This window comes from Micropterus dolomieu, linkage group LG15 (genome assembly GCF_021292245.1).
Source record: "Micropterus dolomieu isolate WLL.071019.BEF.003 ecotype Adirondacks linkage group LG15, ASM2129224v1, whole genome shotgun sequence".
In the NCBI taxonomy this organism is placed as follows: domain Eukaryota; kingdom Metazoa; phylum Chordata; class Actinopteri; order Centrarchiformes; family Centrarchidae; genus Micropterus; species Micropterus dolomieu.
This window is the reverse complement of record NC_060164.1, coordinates 15,933,001-15,950,712: the sequence shown is the minus strand read 5'-3', so window position 1 is coordinate 15,950,712 and position 17,712 is coordinate 15,933,001. Positions and strand designations below refer to the sequence as shown.

The 17,712-nt window shown below is 40.0% G+C and overlaps 1 protein-coding gene across 4 annotated transcripts in view; it reads left to right on the top strand.

The window, feature by feature from the left end:
- Window positions 1–17,712, top strand: part of lrmda (leucine rich melanocyte differentiation associated) — a 230,090-nt gene that overhangs the window by 134,331 nt on the left and 78,047 nt on the right. For all 4 annotated transcript variants that reach the window (XR_006828286.1, XR_006828287.1, XM_046070142.1 and 1 more), the window contains exon 3: window positions 17,028–17,154. Coding sequence is in view for 2 of the 4 variants with exons in the window: in XM_046070142.1 (XP_045926098.1) it covers window positions 17,028–17,154 (127 nt within the window). In the remaining 2 variants the exon portion in view is untranslated. The remainder of the gene's footprint in view (window positions 1–17,027; window positions 17,155–17,712) is intronic.

Here is a 17,712-nt window from a genome sequence, read left to right as displayed (position 1 = left end):
GGTCGCACTAGCCTAGTAATGCTCCCACCAGTGTTTGCTAATACTGATAGAGGAAAAACCACATTTTCTAAATCTTTCACTGCTCAAAAACAGCAGTTGGTGTGTTTGCCCTTAACAGTAACCCAGTGCATTAGGCCGGTCAGCTCCTCAGTAATAGAAACAGATAGGCAGCCATTGGATTTTAATAAACCCGGATAATAATGAGGCTGAAAAGCTGAGTGAATAGTAAGGCAGAAGGCTAATGAAGTGCCTATGAGGGCAGTATGTGAGAAATAACCTATAACCTATTAAGAAACAGCCTAACTCCCTCTACCCGAGTCCTACCCCCTGATTGAATTAGTGCACTCTTTAATTACTGAGCATCCAGGATGGGAGCTCTGAATCTAATTGAACTTTTTCATGCTTGCTGCACCCCAACCAAACAATTTGTTCTGTAAAAAGATTGAATTAACAGTCTCACTTTGTCTCTTTTTTTTTTGCATTGATTTTTGTAACATCAGGACTGTCTCAGGAATTTCCAGGCTGTAAAGAATCAAATCGCACAGCATTATTCACAATAACGCATATGTTATAATCGCAGGGAGAACTTACTTAAAATTCAATCCACTTTGGCATCATTATCATGTATCAACATAATAAATGAGTCCTTCAGAGCATGGTAATTATAATTTGATAAATCATCAGCAGAAAATTAACTGGATGTCAAAACATTCATTGGAAAGGGTGATGAATGGAGGATGATTGTGGTGATGAATTGTGTTAATCTGCGCAGTATGAAGCCAGCGAAATGGCTAAGCAGCCCAAGATGGATGGGCCATAGAAGCTGCAAGGTCAGGACACACAACTGCAGAACGGAGGGAAGAAAAAATAGGAGGGAATGAAACAGGGAGAAAAGAGAGAAGGACACTCCCCCCCCCAATCCCTCCCTTTCCTTCTTTCTCTCATCTCAGAGCATTGTTTGTCTTCTCACCACAGCAGTTCTTTATGTTGGGCTTCAGACATTTGGGGTTTTGGGACACTGAAGTTGACCCTTTTTTTTTTTTTTTTAAAGATTATTTGATCATTTTAATAACAATGGTGATTTATAACATTGAAGGGAGCTAACCACTATCTCATAATAGATCACATTGTATTTTGTATCCCTTTGTATGGTCTTGATACTGCTATTTTATACTGAAATGGACAGATGCCATTGTAGGATCAGTTGCATGTTAATGGCTTAGTTATAACTGCTTATTATTACACATTAGTGCAAATAATTACACATAATACAAACAGATTACATAATTATATAATTACAAACAGATTTTAAAATGATGTACCACTTTGACCTGCATGTTTCCCTAAACAGTTATCTCCCAACCATAGTGTTTACTTTTCTCTTTCTAATCATTATTCAGGTTTTCTTAGTGTATGTTTGCATGCACAGAGTAATTGCAACATGATTACATTCTTGTTAAGGTTGGTTACTTACTTTTCATATGCACATTTGATACCTTTTGATTAGTATTCCTGTCCATCATTGGTATAAGACCTGTTGAAAAATTTAAATGTACCTGTGAATTGTGCGTAGAGCAAACAAAAAATTAAAGAAATGAGATGTTAAAATTGTCACTGGTGTTACAGGGAACTTTGGCTGTGCACAGTCTCCCAACTAGCTCCACTTTCCAGTATTCGGTTCTGGCTGTGGTTGGGGATTGGGTCTGACTATCTGTGCAAAGAAGATGGAATATGTGTGTGCCTGAAAGGCTACTGGGGCCATCTGAAGCCAAATAGTCTCATATGGATCAAAGCAAATTTATAGTTTTGTAGGGGTGTTCTGGTGGGTCTCTGTTGATGCCTTTGACATAGGAATTTATATTTCAGCGTAGGATGTGACCAGTTGATTGTCATAGCACAACTGCTACAGTAGATGAATATGTTGCACACTATTAGTCCATTATTCTGAAGTAATCATGTTAAGTCTTTCCTTGACTTTTTCGTAGAGGGAAACAGAAAGTTTGATCTGGAAATTGCGTCGTTAGCAAGTTTATCCACATACCACTAACGTAGCTGTTGTAAAGTAAACTACTGAGTTGTGCAATTATTACGTACCTGAAAATATCATGTTTACATTCTTTACACACTTTATAATAGAGGGTGATTGCACAGAATTTGCTTTGCAAAATATTTTTCTATGTACAAAAACTTATCTTACATATCATATATTATAGACATTCTCCTTGTTGTTTCCACTTTCAACAATAATGAAATGCAAGCACCTCAAGTTGACCAAATCACTTGTCTCACACAATATCTCCAAAACCCCTGGATGACTGGATGAGTTATGACTGTACTGTAAATATAATTATGGTGCCCTCTTATGTAGCCTGTGTATCACCCAGATGGAGATGCCTAAATCTGGCTTAAGCCAAGACTCTTAACTGAGTGTCTCATAATCGGACTAGGATCTTAGTGTAATCAAGTTATGATGTTTACATGTGTATCCTAAAATCCGGTTAGTTGATAAGGTGGTTCTCCATGAACCTAAACATAGCTACCAAGTATTAATAGACTGTTGAGCTCTGTTTCAATCAGTTTAGGATTACTAGTTATTTCTCGTAGTTCATCATCCCATTCATTAGTTGTAGTTGAATACAGGACTTTTGATGATCTTTCTGTATTTTGTTGTTACTTAGTAGAACTTCTTTTGTGATTGTTTTTTAAATATGGGTATTGCTGTCGTTTCCCTGTGCAAGGAACCAAATGTATATTAAGAATTCAACAAAGACATTGGCATGGGATAAATGCTGCTTGCTTCAGTTATGCTGGTTTCAGTTTCAAGATGTAGCTGTTCTAATTGCTTGTGGTACTGTAGCCTAACAAACAATTAGGAAATCCATTCTGGAGGGAAAATCAAAATGTATTAGCACAAGAAAGAAACAGCTCTACTTAGCATGTACTTCGCCAACTGCTTTGTTTACCATTCAGACCCTTCAAAGACATCCACCTTACATATGGATGAATGCATGCTTAAAAACTTGAACTTAATCATGTGACGCTATTCCTATTTAATATTTTGCTAAATAGAGCTACAATTTCTTTGTATTCTTTAACAATTTATATAATTTAATATAATTCTACATAACAAGACCTAAAAATTTTACTTCCTCCTCAAGACTACAATATCATAGCATATTCTCATTAGAAGGTTGTTGAGCTTCTTCCCAGTGGTTTGAACGGATGGGCCCTCACTGACTATAATGAAGGCTATTTCTACAAATAACAGTAATTACATGTCACCACTTTTGAAATGTGACAAAGCAGACAATGTTGCTTTTATTGAATTCATTATGTTGACAGGCACTTCATCCTTTCATTTATCTCCTACTCGTTATGGCCTGAGTGAACGTGTGTAAACTGACAACTAAGCTTAGTGTTGTTATTCTCCATTTGTGGTTTAGATATACTATAAGGCATGGTTTTTTTGTGTCACCGCTGGTCCACACGTCTGACCTCAGTAGGAAGGATGTATCTTCAGTGGAGAGTCTAGTACTGTTGTTGAAGTGGCTTCACCACACATAGATCAAAAGTCCCCCTTCACATCCTGTGTCATTTCTAGCTTGGAAGTATTAATCTCATACAGAGCTTCAGACACCTCTTATCTGGCTGGCAGTTTGACGTGTAAGGGGATATTTCGTCTTGATTCCAGCAATGAATGCAGCACACAGGCTATCACTTGGCCCACGCTGCATACGGAAGAGGAGAAGTCACACCTTTCTTTCTGTGACTTCCATTTTCATTTGTGCTCTCTCCACTCACTCTTAGTCTGTCTCTCTTTTTCTCTCTCCTGAAAATTATCACCAGCCATGTCAGGAGCCCTGTCGGATGGAGGGGGAGAAATGTGTCACACTGCCTCTTAAGTTTCTGATTGTCTAAATGACACAGAATCTCATCATACAGCTGTCTCCCTTTCTGACACTACAATTACCCATAATTCCCTCTGTCATTCACTGTCTCAAGGTTAGTATTTTATATCTTGAACAGAGGATGGGGACATTTACATTTGGAGGCTAGAATAAAAAAGGGACTGAAGACACACAAAGTTTTTTGCGTGTGTGTTACTGTGTATTTTCCCTTATTTAAAGGGGGTTTCAGTAGCTTAGTTTGGTTATTTAGCTAGCTTAATTTTCTAGCTACTAAAATCATCAAAAAATGAATGGTGTCTGGTTGAACTGCAGTGTAACTTAAAATACATGTTGTAAATCACCTTTCCCCATTATCGTAATGACTTTGTTAATGACCAAGTATCTTGTTTCAGCTGATGCCATTAATCAGCTTCGATCACCAAAATAATACTCCTTGATACTACCCTTCAAAAAGTGGGTGTAGTCTGTCCCTCTTGACAAAGTGTGATCAGTGAAAATGGTCCATTATCATGCCACGTTTTACTCCATCATCTCTGATATTCTTATATGGTCTCTGGGTTAAACAGTACGTCTTCCCATCCTTTTTACCCCATCCCTCGAGTAAAGTGTTCTTCAAAGGTATATATTTCATTGCAAGTTGACAGCCTTGACACCATAATTGACCTGAGAGCTTCCATCTTACTCTTTTGAAATTTGCCGTTGTAATGTGTGTCAACTAGATAAAATGATTCCCACCTTTCTCTGGATTTCCATTTGCAAAGACGGCTGGCTGGCTGACTGACTGGCATAGTCTCCATTATCATTCTGTTTGAATGTCTGTGATCGGGGGGGAAGCAAATGGCTCCATTGTTTGAAACAGGTGCTCACTTAAGTCACTTAAATCCTATACATTAGTTGAGCATGTGGAGCTTTTAGATGGGTTAAATAGTTTGTAATGTTAGGATTTCATATTCTTTGTGAATACTGCTTTCCTCCACCTGACATTCAGCCTTGTCTGTCTGTCAGTGTGTCACGCTTTCATGGAGGCAAAATTGGTTTTAGGCTTTCATTAAATTTGCTAATGACCTCCATAATGTTCATATTATTAAATCTGGAAATTACCAAGAGTGGGAATGTACATTTTAACCTTTGGGTACTGCCAATTCTGCAGTATTCTGCATTAAGAAATTACTTTTTTGGTTTGTATCATACATGTATGAGCAGAGTAGAATGCATTTTGGTCTAATAATTAGATCTCAAAATTATCTGATACAGAACAAGGTATTTTCATATAGATGTACACGTATGTAGGATTGCAAATGAATCCTTACAAACATTTAAAAGACTTGAAGCTCATTTCAGTTATTGTTCCCACATTCATCCTGATAATAAAAGCTAGCTTGTCCCCTTACCGTTTTTTTTTTAAATAATTGTTGCATCTGCTTCTTTCGTGTTTTTTATTAGTTTTCAGTGTGTCTGTCACATTTATCACATCATGGAAATCCACTATGGAAAAGAAAGAATCCTTAAAGCCAGTTAGAAGACAAACACCTTTTTCCTTCTTGTTCTCTTATTTTTGCTTTATTTTCACATGTGGCTATAAGAAGACATGCTCTGTTTTTGTATGCCATGTCATATTATTAAGTTTCACAGCTGCTCCGCAGACCTAAGACATATTTTTCTACCTTCCCCCTCGTTAATTGGGAGATTGTTAGGACTGTCTATATCCGCAGCCTGATGCCCCCAAATGTGTCAGTGTGCTGCTATGCTGCTGCTACACTACATGTCTTCTATTCATTCAGTTTGGGGCATGTTTTACAGAACAGTTTGTTATTAGATTAATTAACACTGTATTGACAAACTGTGATAGGGTTGCATGGTATTTTCTCACCTTTTGAGTTGCTCTTTTTCTTGGTTTTTCAATCAAAGTGATAATGGAAAAAAACTCCTTTTTTTAAGTACACAATTGGAAAGTAAGAGATATCAGTTAACGTGGTCTTTTTATTGGAGCAGTGTACTATGCGTTGAACAAATGTGACCCATGTGTTTGTTTTGCCTTTGTCCAAGATTACAAAGTAGAGGGAGGCTCTATTTGCCTGAGTAAAAAAAGGCTTCACAGGAAGCGGCACTTTTTTGGGGGTAATGCTGGGAGTCTAAAACAAGCTTTAAAGAGGGTCCAGTCCCACTCAGGTTCACTGGTAAGTCTGTTGGACATCCGGCTTTGTTCCTGTTATAGGCTGCTTATCAGTGGCCTGATGCGGTTGTCCCCTCGTATGTTCCTCTTGTACCTCAGCTGGGCCAATTCGATGGCCTAAGTGCTCAAATTGAGCCATTTTGTTTCACTTTGAAACAAACTAGGACCTATTATGCGTGTGTTATTTTTTTTTTTTATTCATACCCCTCCTCCTTGTCTCCCTTCCACATTGGCCTTGGTCTATGTAGTTTGTCAGTCCCCCTGCCTTTCTCTGCTCTTAAGTTTGAAGCACTAGCCTTGTGAGGGGTCAGTGTTTCCACTCCAGCAGTGTCAACTTCAATCTGGGGCGATTTGGTGTGAAATGTGTGCCATGGTGTGGGGGCTTGCAGGTCAAAGCCCCAGTAATTGATGTTGCTTATTCATCTGCTTTTCAGTGTCTACTCTCACCGCAGCACAGCAGCCGTTTTTGTTTGTCTAAATTGTTTGAAGATTTACTGTAGGTCTTAGGGCCTTGAGAAGCATCCCCTTGCTGCACTTTGTCTGTGTTCCTACCTAGCAGGGGGTTCAGCACTGGGGACACACAATGGTGCCTGCACAAAGGAGGCTCCCCCCAACACAAGGCCTGGAGGACATCTCATAGCATGATACTGAGCACTAGAGGACACACAATGGCGGAGGCACAAAAGAGGCTTCTCTTAAGACAGGACTCAGAGGACATCTAGCATGACAAGCAGGGCAGCTCTCACTGTAATTAGCCATGGAGCCAGCCTGACCAATGGCCTTATGAGATCAATGAACTATCAGTAAACAGTATTAAAAAACAGAAAAAGAGATAATAAGGTTATTGGCTGAAATGAGGTCTTGTGATGCAACATACGCCAGCCATGTTTGAAAACCAATATCCATCTCCAATTAACCCTTTGGATCTACTTATCTTTCTTCCACTCTGCTCCTTCTGAGGGACGGTACCTGCTAGCCGAAGCGCAAGACAAAATGCTGGATCTGTTTAAGCACAAAGAGGAACGTAATGATGGAGCCACGTTTAATCTGGCCTCCTAGCATGTCAGGCGGCTGCATGGGTGGTATGTCCTCCAGGGCCTTTGAAGAGGGGCGATTTAGAGAAGAGATTTGGATCATTACACAATAAAGAACACTTCATAAGTACTGAAGTGAGTTGGAGAAATGACGGTTAATGATGTTGACAGCAATTCACCTCTGCTGAATTACAGAAAGATTTGACTCAACTTGCCTTCTTTAATGAGCCTCATTCTGTAAAGGTAATGGGCCAGCGGTAAGACAGAGAGAAGCAGGGAGGGGAGAAAGTGAGAGAGAGTGGGAGGGAGTTATTCTTTTTTTTTCTCTCAGGGAGCTGCAGTGCTGCCCGTGGTTTACACTGGGCTGATAGGCTATCACATGCCTTCCTTTCAGCTGTCATGTCAGGAAACAGAAACTGCTAGTGCAACAAAGTTGTCAGATCTCCACTGACAATGGTGTGTCTTCAAACCTGCGTGCATATGGATCACAACATCTTATGTTATAGCTTTATTTCTATCTGATAGACTTTTAAAATAAAAATCTTACTTGTTTCTGCAATATGACAGGTGTACCTACATATAAGTTACTCTTAGAAAGTGTGTACCTTGCTTTCAAATATTCTGTATTATGATAAATAATTGCACTTTAACACTGTGAAGTTTGTCATAATGATTAAATATGATTTTCTTCTAAGTCTGTCTTCTGAATATTTTTCTCTCTACTTGGATCAAATAAGCTTATTTACACACTTCTGGAGCAAGGACACTGATTCCAGCCTGGAGCTTGTTTGCTATTTCTAATCATGCATGTTTATGTGCAAGTTTGTGACAAAAAGCTTAACTGACAGCGCGACAGTTGATTTGCAGTTCTATTTTTTCCCCCCCACTGTCATCTCATCAAAGCAACATATCTGTCGCTGTGTTTGAGTGTCTCACGCTGAATGATAAATATGTACATCCAAACTGGGATTCAGTGCCAATTATGCATTGACAGCGATGTCACAGAAAATGTAACATTTAAATTAAAATGATGGCATTCAATTTCAAACTGCCTTGTGCAGTGACATGTTTTATTATCTCCTTCCGAGGTGTAAGACAAGGCAAAAACAACAACGACAAACGAAGGAACTATCCCAAAGGTCAAATCAATAACTTTGTTGTTTCTCTCCTTTTTCTTGTTGGCAACACCTACATGTCAATCATTAAGCCTATTAATAGGCTTGTTAGAGCTAAAGCATACTCTTGGCTTTTATTGTCATCATGGAAAAACTAAACATACTCCTTGCTTTACCAGCTGAAGGCCCTTAAAACTTTCCAGCTTCTAGTAGAAAGTGTTGCAAGCTGGTGGATAGGTGAATGTTGATATAATGTTATACCGTTACATTGATTTCTTTATGATGATTTGACGTGAGAAATATAATCGTATTATGTCCTACATGGAAGTACAACGAGCTCTGCCGTATATCACATGGGGAAAAATACAAGGCATGGTACTTTAATTGGCAGGATACTTGTCTAATTATCACTTTTCTGCTTGCTCTCCATGCTGAGATTATGTAATTATCTTTTTGAAACATTGTGGAACGATATAGCTTTTTTTGTGTGTGTCATTTCTGAGACGCCTCTGTACCTGACACTCAGCAAGCCACTTAATAATATGCTAGAAAGGCAGCTAATTATATCATAATAATGGCTCGATGAAAGCAATAAGGCAGGCCGGTGAATGAATGATAGCACGGTTAGACAGCTCAAGTTATATCTTTATCTCAAATGATTGGAATCACACTAAACAGGAAGTTCTTTAATTACTAGTGTGTTTATTCATTATGCCAAGAATTTTGGAGTCTTTGTATTTATTGTCATTATGCAAATCACAGCTCATGCTAAATTATATGTTTCTCTGCAATGATATTTTCAGCAAATTGAATCCCTTATCAAGTTAATTACTCCATGTGAACAAGACCCCCCCCCCCAAGCTAGGATATCCCAATTAAAGACGACACCTGTTGTATTTGTGGGGTTTGTATTTGTTACACGTGTCATTACATGTTCTCCTGCAGAGCACAGGTTTGTCAGGGGGGAAGAACCAACAGTTAGACCCCTTACCGGGCTTCCAGATTTCATTCTCATTCTACAAACATTTTAGGCTGACTGCCGTCATCTAGTTACGGGATCCTTTGCAGAAAAGAGGCAGGAACACAGCTGACACACACATACGCAGGACCTGCGGAGGGGGTTGATGGGTGATCTGACGGAGGGCGCACTCGAGCACCAGCTGCGGCAGCATCAACAGCCGCCGTAGACTGCTTTCGAAACTTTTTAATTAGCACTAATTACCTTTGCAGGAAAATGTTGAGGCTTGAAAGGATTTGTGTCAGCAAGTGGGAGATCAAAGATTGTGGTGCTGTGCATTTTAATCTGAACACTGAGGGGTAATAGGGAGCTGTTTGTGTGTTAGAGGGATGGAAGGAGGGAGAGAGGGTGAAAGGAGGAAAAGGAGCATCCCAGGTGGTACTTGAGCAGTCTACCTCTAGTAATGCTGTCTACCAATCACACCACAGGTCCTGTCACATTATAAAATCTTCCACTAATATAAAGAAATTAACATTTGTGTTTTTATTATTTTTTTATTGTTGGGATTGAATCATGGCTCTCTCTCACTTTGTTCATTTTCTCCTTTATCCGTGTGCATGCATTGCTCAGTGTCAGTATGTGCACACGCGTGTGATTTTGTGCGCGCCGCTTCATCAGACTGACAGGCATTTCATAGAGGTGGTTTTTAATGCATGCCTGGACATCACTGTGGCAGGGTCATCCATCAGACTTCAAGACAACATCGATCATTTGCCATGAAGAGAGCGCGGGGTAGTGATTATTTGCTATTAGGTGGATGCTGAGGCATACAAATGGCTGGCAGTTGACAGTTGAACTCACTCAAACGTAATGCGGGATGGCTCCCCCTCTCAGGGAAATGTTGACAAGCACTGAGCCTGAACACTGTAATGACAGAGCGTACAGGCAGACAGGGCACTGAGATTCTTCCTCACAGATTGCGGCATCTATTATTTAATGGTTCCTTTATTTTATTGCAGGAGTACATGCGTTTTTTCCTGTTACATATTTTGTATACATTGTATATACGTGTGCATTATTTCATTCATGAAAAACTCATTGTTAAATATGAAGCATGATTGCAATATGCCTTGACTGATTGACCCTGTCACTGTAATTGTACTGTATTATATACACTAAAAGATATGTGAGCCCATGTAGCATGCATGAGCGCTCGCGTGTGCTTGTTTGTGCCGCATTGTTGTCCTCACTGACTCAGATGCCATCAGTGAATTGATTTCCAGCTCCTGCTCGCTGAGGAAGGAGGGTGTTTGTCATGTGGATAGACAACTAATCTTTCAATACAAACATTCACAAGACGCATGGCCGTAGCAGAGGCCAGGCACTATGAGGAGAGAAACGTTGTGTGGGCTCTGAAGGAGCTTGCCCTCGCCAACATACTGCTTGCCTCCCTTGTCTGATGATATATTTCAGAGTGTGCATTTCAGTGTTGTACATGGAAAGCAGATGTCATTCTGTCTGGCCATGCACCAGACCTCACCTGCTGAAATTTTAAAAGAGACGTCCACCTTTCTGCAGTGATCTCTCCATTTCTTTCTTCACTGGGAGAGAGGAAAACTCTGTCGGGTCATTGCTGGAGCTCAGACGTCATCCCGGGCCAAACCGGGGTCAAGCAAGGCTTATGAGCTTGGACCTGACAGGAATGTCTGGCAAGTCCTTATCCCCTTGGCCAGGGTCATTAATCAGACAGGGATTGGTGATGCAAGCAGAAGAGTGAGACCAGGTGATGCTGACCTAAGTATTGGGGCTTTGATTTGGTCTGGTTCTGTGTGTGTGTGTGTGTGTGTGTGGCAGTGTGTGTGTGGCAGTGTGTGAATTGACAGGATCAGCCCCTGTCTGATTCACAGTGCTCTCAGCCCCTCTGCCAGCGTTAATGACATTGTGAGAGAATATTAACCTCACACACTCAGCAGGAATATCCACAGGGGTAGTCTATAACTCACACTGCAGGATCCACAGTGGAATTATCATTGAAACACACAGAAGATTTAAATGTTCGACAGACGCACCATGGTGTAGACATTTTCAACAATTTAATTTGCACTTCTGACATAATAACCTCATGTAGCATGAAGTAATGAGCGGTGATATTTAACTTCTTCATCAACAAAGAACTTTGCTAATTATATTTCACAGATTTCTTCTTGCCTGAATTTGTTTATGCTCTCTAAAAAGATATTTTTGTTTTGCAACTGATGTAACCCTGTGTAAAGTTCAATCTGGCATGCCACCTCCAATTGACAGCTTTGTAGCTAGTGATGCTTTTACACATAGGCTGTCAGGAGCAAGCAGAGCGCAATATTCAAAACAGATTAAGAGTGAACCCACATAAAGAAGAGATTTGCTGGCGGCACCAAACGTACTAATGATTTGCATCGCCATTAATAGTAATTTGCAGCTGCCTAGGAGGAGACGTGTAATCCCCTTCCCATGTGTGAATTGACATGCATTCAGGGAGGACTACGTGTGTCCTGGACGTGTGATCTTTAAATGACTGCCACCTGAGGCCTGGCAATAGAGAGAGAGGAGTTCCACACTGAGCACTGACTGTGAGGGAGACAGGGGGTGAGAAAGGGAGACCTGTGGGGGAGATAGAGACAGATAATGACAGTCTAATTCACCATCGCCGTCAGAGATGCATGTACAGAGACGCTTATAGGCCATAAACTGTAGCTGGAGGGAAGAGTGCTGGAACAGACCTGATCAGTGCTGTGTGGAGGTGGTAGGAGGGATCTTGCGGGCTTGAGGGGTTGCAGGGAATTAATTTGCTTTACAGATAATGCCATCTTATTTACCATGAGCTAATCCTGATAGTATTTTGATGCTGTATTTTTTGATGTTTTTGTTGTGGGTTTTCGAGTGATTTTGAGTGATGAAATACAGCTGTGTTGAGCTAATGGAGACCTGGTGTATTAATAGGTTTTTATCCCCAGCTTGTCCATTGCTGTCACTAAACTGAATGACTGTTATCATAGTTTAAACTAATTTCTTTATTAAAGAGTGTCAGCAAACAGGACAAATGACGTTGGCATATCCTTGCACAGTTGCATGTCAAGGTTATTTAGACTTGATTCTGAAAATAATTGATTTGTTATGAAAACTGTTTGACAATATTATCTCAGTAGGAGATTAATTTGATTATTTTAGGACAACTAGATTTGATGATTTTTTGCAAGATATTTTGCAATATAGGCTACAGAGTGACGATCCTTCAGAATATTTCTTGACTATTTAGGCCGAACGGCTCTCCAGCCTCCTTCCTCCCTCTCTAACCAGGCCTCCTCCATTCGCCTTTCTTATTAAGTTTATTAAAGCCAGTCCACATACTGGGTTTCCCAGGTCCAGTTCCTTTGCCCATTCATTACAGTGCCTTATCCTGGCAGGCAATCTGAAGTGTGCACTGAATAGTCCATTATGCACATATGAAGGCCATCAAGGCCCCAGTATTGGTCAATTCATCAAACTTTTATCTGTTGCCTTCTGAACAGGACGTCATTATGCCTGTCACTCTGCAGCTCTGGCCCTCCGTTTAGAATAACAGTGCATTGCTTTTCTGCACCACTGCGATCCTTGAGAGTTCATCAGCCCTTTGACTGTGGACTGCAGCTGTGAGGGCTATCAAGCTTTTCAAAGTGTTTGTGTGTGTTTTTAAATAAACATTAGACTCAGGAACTTTTTCGCGATTGCAGTGCTGGCTGCAGGGATCTTGCCTCTGTGATCGCTATCACCATTCCAGAGATAGAGAAGGTTTTGAGGTTGTTTTACATTATAGCTCTTTAAATTCCACATTTGACCTATCGTCTTAAGAGTTTCTAAAAATGGCCAACTATGATTCATTTAGGTGACAGTTTTGAAAGCAGCACACATATTACGGGAGACTGTGTAACACATGTAAAAGAGCCAAGTCTGCCATTCCCCATTTTTCATGTGTTGTACCTGAGGATATCTGACATGACACTAGCGCACACCATTGGCAGGAGTGACTGACATTTCAGCCAATAATGGTGGAGAGTTTTCTTCCCTCTGTTGTCAGCGGTGGTTTATCAATCACTATGTCTGCATTAGTATTAGTGTATTGATCTGGCAGGGCTGCTCTCTGGGTCAGTGTCTCATCTCCAGTGTCCTTGTCTGGTTTCTCACATCCTCCCTTGCTTCCTGTGCTGACTTTCTGCTCCGGCTAAATGTTATGTACGCTGCGTGTTGAGTAGACAGGATCTTTGCAAATAATGGTGATTTCAACATACATGCACTACTTATGTAAGCTCAAGGGCACACACACTTATGCACACAGGGCTGTATGATGTATGATGGTGAGCTTACACAGGCTAAGTGGTAGTCAAAGCGTAAAGACAGCCCGTGTAAAGTATTAGCTCTGACAATGAGGCTGATCATAATTATCTTAACAAGGAGAGGATTCATCGCCTTACCTCGTTAAAGCTCTCTCTCTCTCTCTCTCTCTCTCTCTCTCTCTCTCTCTCTCTCTCTCTTTTGCTGGTTAGAGGTTTAAGAAAACACATTTGATCTGACGTTGCTATAGAAATTACATGTTACTAAATATGTATACAATGAGTCGATGCGGTATGATATGAGAGTACATTATTTTTCAAATAGTATTTGTAACCTATTCTTAGTCCTTTTTTGATGAAAGTGCATACTAATAGCTAATGATATACATGAACGTAAGTGACTAACAGTTTAATCTGTGAAAATCACATTAGCAGATGTATAAAACATGGCAAAATGACAGTAGAAGTAGCAGTAAATCTGTGAAATTACAACATTTACATTTGTGAAACACAAGATACATTACTGAATAATTTCATCACAGTATTTTTTAAAGGAAGTTAATTACATAAAATAATAACATTAGACAACACATTTTATGTATCTTTACTACAAACTGTGTGTGTGTGTGTGTGTGTGTTTTGCCTGTTTGCCATTTACCAAATCTCTATAGTATTGGGGCTCAAGTCAATTATGTTCATTAGTTTTGTTAAAAGCAAATGCTGCTTTTTTTCCCTTTTTTTTCTGAAGTGAAGTACTTTTACTGCAGTGCTTAAACTTTGTTAGTTTTCCAAGCCGCACATTAAAACAAGAAAGCTTATAAAAAGTAATGAAACCAGCTATGGAAATCTGCAGAGGGAGCATAGAAAGCTGGAGAGTATTAGAAGTTCAATCCGTGCACTGTAGTTAATGCTGGATGGGACTCAGTGGCTCTCCCCTGGCTGTGAATTTAACTGATTAAATCAGCCAGTGCACGCAGCAGTGGTGACATGAAAACAACAATTAATAAGGCTCCCTCCTGTGCCACGAGGCTCCCTTTAACCGAGCAGCTAATAACATAACCCACAGGACTGCAGCCCATCATAGACACACACGCACACTTACAGGTGGCAATAGTTAGTTAGCAACCTTTGTTAGCAAATGCAATAATGTTATCCAATGCGGTACATAGTTGTGTAACTGCACATTTACAAAGATTATACTCATCACATTAATTACATGTTGTACCAGATTTCCTGTCAGTAATTAACAACACAGTAACTGTGCTGAAAAATATACGTTTTGTTTTCTTATAGCTAGTTTGGGCCAACAGCCCAGTCATATGTATGCTACCTTACTTCAACTTCTAGTCTACGTATAGTTTCGTAATTTGTCATTTTCACAAAGCTGAGCCAGACAGAGGACAAATTTTTTCAGGACTTTATCTAGCTGATTTTTAAAAAAATCCAAGACAAACAGTCAATTGACCAAATATATATAATACCGAAAAGCAAAAATGTAATTTGTTAGTATATCTGAAATTAATCATTTTTCCCAGCTCTATAGATAAAGTAAGTTAATTGGCCTTTTTGTTTCTGTAAATGAAAAAGCTCCATGGGAAGAAAAATAGCAGAGTAGGATTTCATAAAACTGGCACATCTCTTATTCATCCATCTTGCCAATGCATTAATCAGACCTGATAAGAGGTTGTCAGCTAGCAGCTTTGCCAGCACACTGGCTAGGTGCTGTCAGCTGTTGTTGTGGGTATCAAGTGTGTGTGTGTGTGTGTGTAAGTGTGTGTGTGTGTGTGTGTGTGTGTGTGCGTGTGTGTGTGTGTTTGCAAAATCTTGATGTCTTTTGAAATGAGCCGACTCAGTCCGCATCACTCGCAAGTCATCAGTGACTTGCTGATTTGTCGTTTTCCAGCCGAGATGATTGTTTCTACTTTTTGCTTTGTAGTTCAAAGTATGTCCACTCTGTGCATCTATGTGTGTTTTTGGATCACGGACTGCATCTAATCCAAGCTGACTGGCCAGAAAAAGCACACAAGAAACGGCATGTAGAGCAAGTTAACAGTTGGTCTGACAAACTAAAAGTGTGTAATAAAAGTGCATGGATTGCTACTCACTGACCAATTTGTTGGACAACATCAACCAATCTTTATACATCTTTATAGATCCAAGTGTATTTCTGAAAACTACATTATATTGCAAGTACTCATCATCTTTGTTAAAACGCATTCTTCTGCCCTGCCCTAGTTACTTTTCCATAATGAATGTGACTGTACATTTTGACCTGCCCCCACGCTGCTTACTGCTCCTTACCACCCATTTGCAGATTGTCATGATAAAGGTGTTATATTTACATAGCTTGAAGTTGGTGTGTATCATGGCAGCCATTGACACAAGGCAGATCCAGGGAGGAGCAATAGCTCCAAGCTGCAGCTGTTTAGACCTCACTGTATCTTGAGTATGTCGTGTTGCATCGTGACACTGTTAAATGGAATTTATGTTTTAAAACCAGAAGCATACTGTACAATACTTATAATATAGAATTATATTATTATAAAATTTGGATCTTATGGTAAATCATTTGTTTAGTCAAATATATCAACAGATCTGTATTAAATTCAAAATACCTGTTGTGTACACTGTGAGAAACATATCTGGAGAAGTAAGTACTGTCTGCATCAAGTTCTCGCAGTTTTAAATCTCAATGAAGTCACCCAGGATACTTTAACATGGCATGTTGACAGTGTGGGGGATTAGACAACACACACATTGCCTTTGTGCACCCTCCATGACTTGAACTTTGCAGGGCCCTAACATTACTTCTAACACCACCCTCCATCATTTTTATGCCTATATGAATGTGTATGTGTGTGAGAGAGAGACAGAGAAGGAAAGAGTTGAGATGACCCTTCACCTCGCTTTGCAATGCATCATAAAGAAGCAGAAAGGCAGAATTCCTCCTTTAAAAAAAAAAAAAAAAAAAAAAAAAAAAAAAATCCTTTGATGTTGAAATCCCAACACTAACCCCTGTCCCGGCACAGTTGCAAAAAAAGTTTCCCTTCCATTCCATCTCTGATTGCGAGTGTATTCCGGTTCCTCTGTGAAAATGATGGATGACAAGTTAAATTTGTGTCTGGGGAGTGAAGGTGAACTGTGACAGAGTGATTTGTCTTGGGAATGGAGGGTTAGGGTCAGGCGAAACTGGGCGCCTCAAGGCACAAGACATTGACAAATTCATCCTGCCCGCCGCATTTCTGAAGCCTTTTGTTTTGAATCCTGGCTACTCACAAGTGACCCCCATCCCTCATCCTGCCAGCCGCTGAAGGATGCCTCACCATGCCAGGGGAGCTCAGCACCACTAATTCTTGTCATTCACTCCCCTGACGGGCCCAGACCCATACTCTCACAGCGTATGAAAGAGGGAGGCTGAAATATTTATTTCTGCACAATAACGGCTGACCAGATTCAGAGCCATAACAGTTTTCCTGTTGCCTTATCATTGCAGGTCACTGGCAGGCCTCAAAATGTTCACTGAGCTAGAAGAACTGGTCGTTGACAACAATCTGCTTGGAAATGACCTCCGGTTGCCCAGGTTACCCAACCTTCACACCCTAACACTCAATAAGAACCAAATATCCTTTCAAACTAATCCCTTTCTCATGTTGATTTGCAGTCTACTATGCAGACCGAGATGAGGCAGGCATCTGTATCAGATTCAACAGTTTACTTAGCTTACATTTGTATGTCAATACAACCTGCCTTTTGTCTCAAAGAACCAGTTTTTAATGTCATGGTTTTGCAGTGAGCACTGTGTGTTGCAAAAGAGAGTAGAAGAACTTGGCTGTCATAGAGCTACACACAGGACTAGTTTTTGAACCACAGGGACCTCTAGTGGAATCAGATTTTAGACTCAACATAACAGATGTGTTTTTATTTTCAAAGAGAATAAAAAAGGGTTGGATTAAAAGTGCATACCAAGAATGAGGCATAATATAGTGTAATGTAATTGCTGTTTGGTAATATCAATTATTTTAAATTATCAGGATTTTCCACATTTGAATCAGTTGCATTATACTTTATTACACTGATTTACCTCACTGAAATGAAATGAATCAGTTATTTAATTTGTCATTAAACACACATTTTGGCTCACTGATTATAATGGCCCTGTGTGCCCTACCACCCAAAGT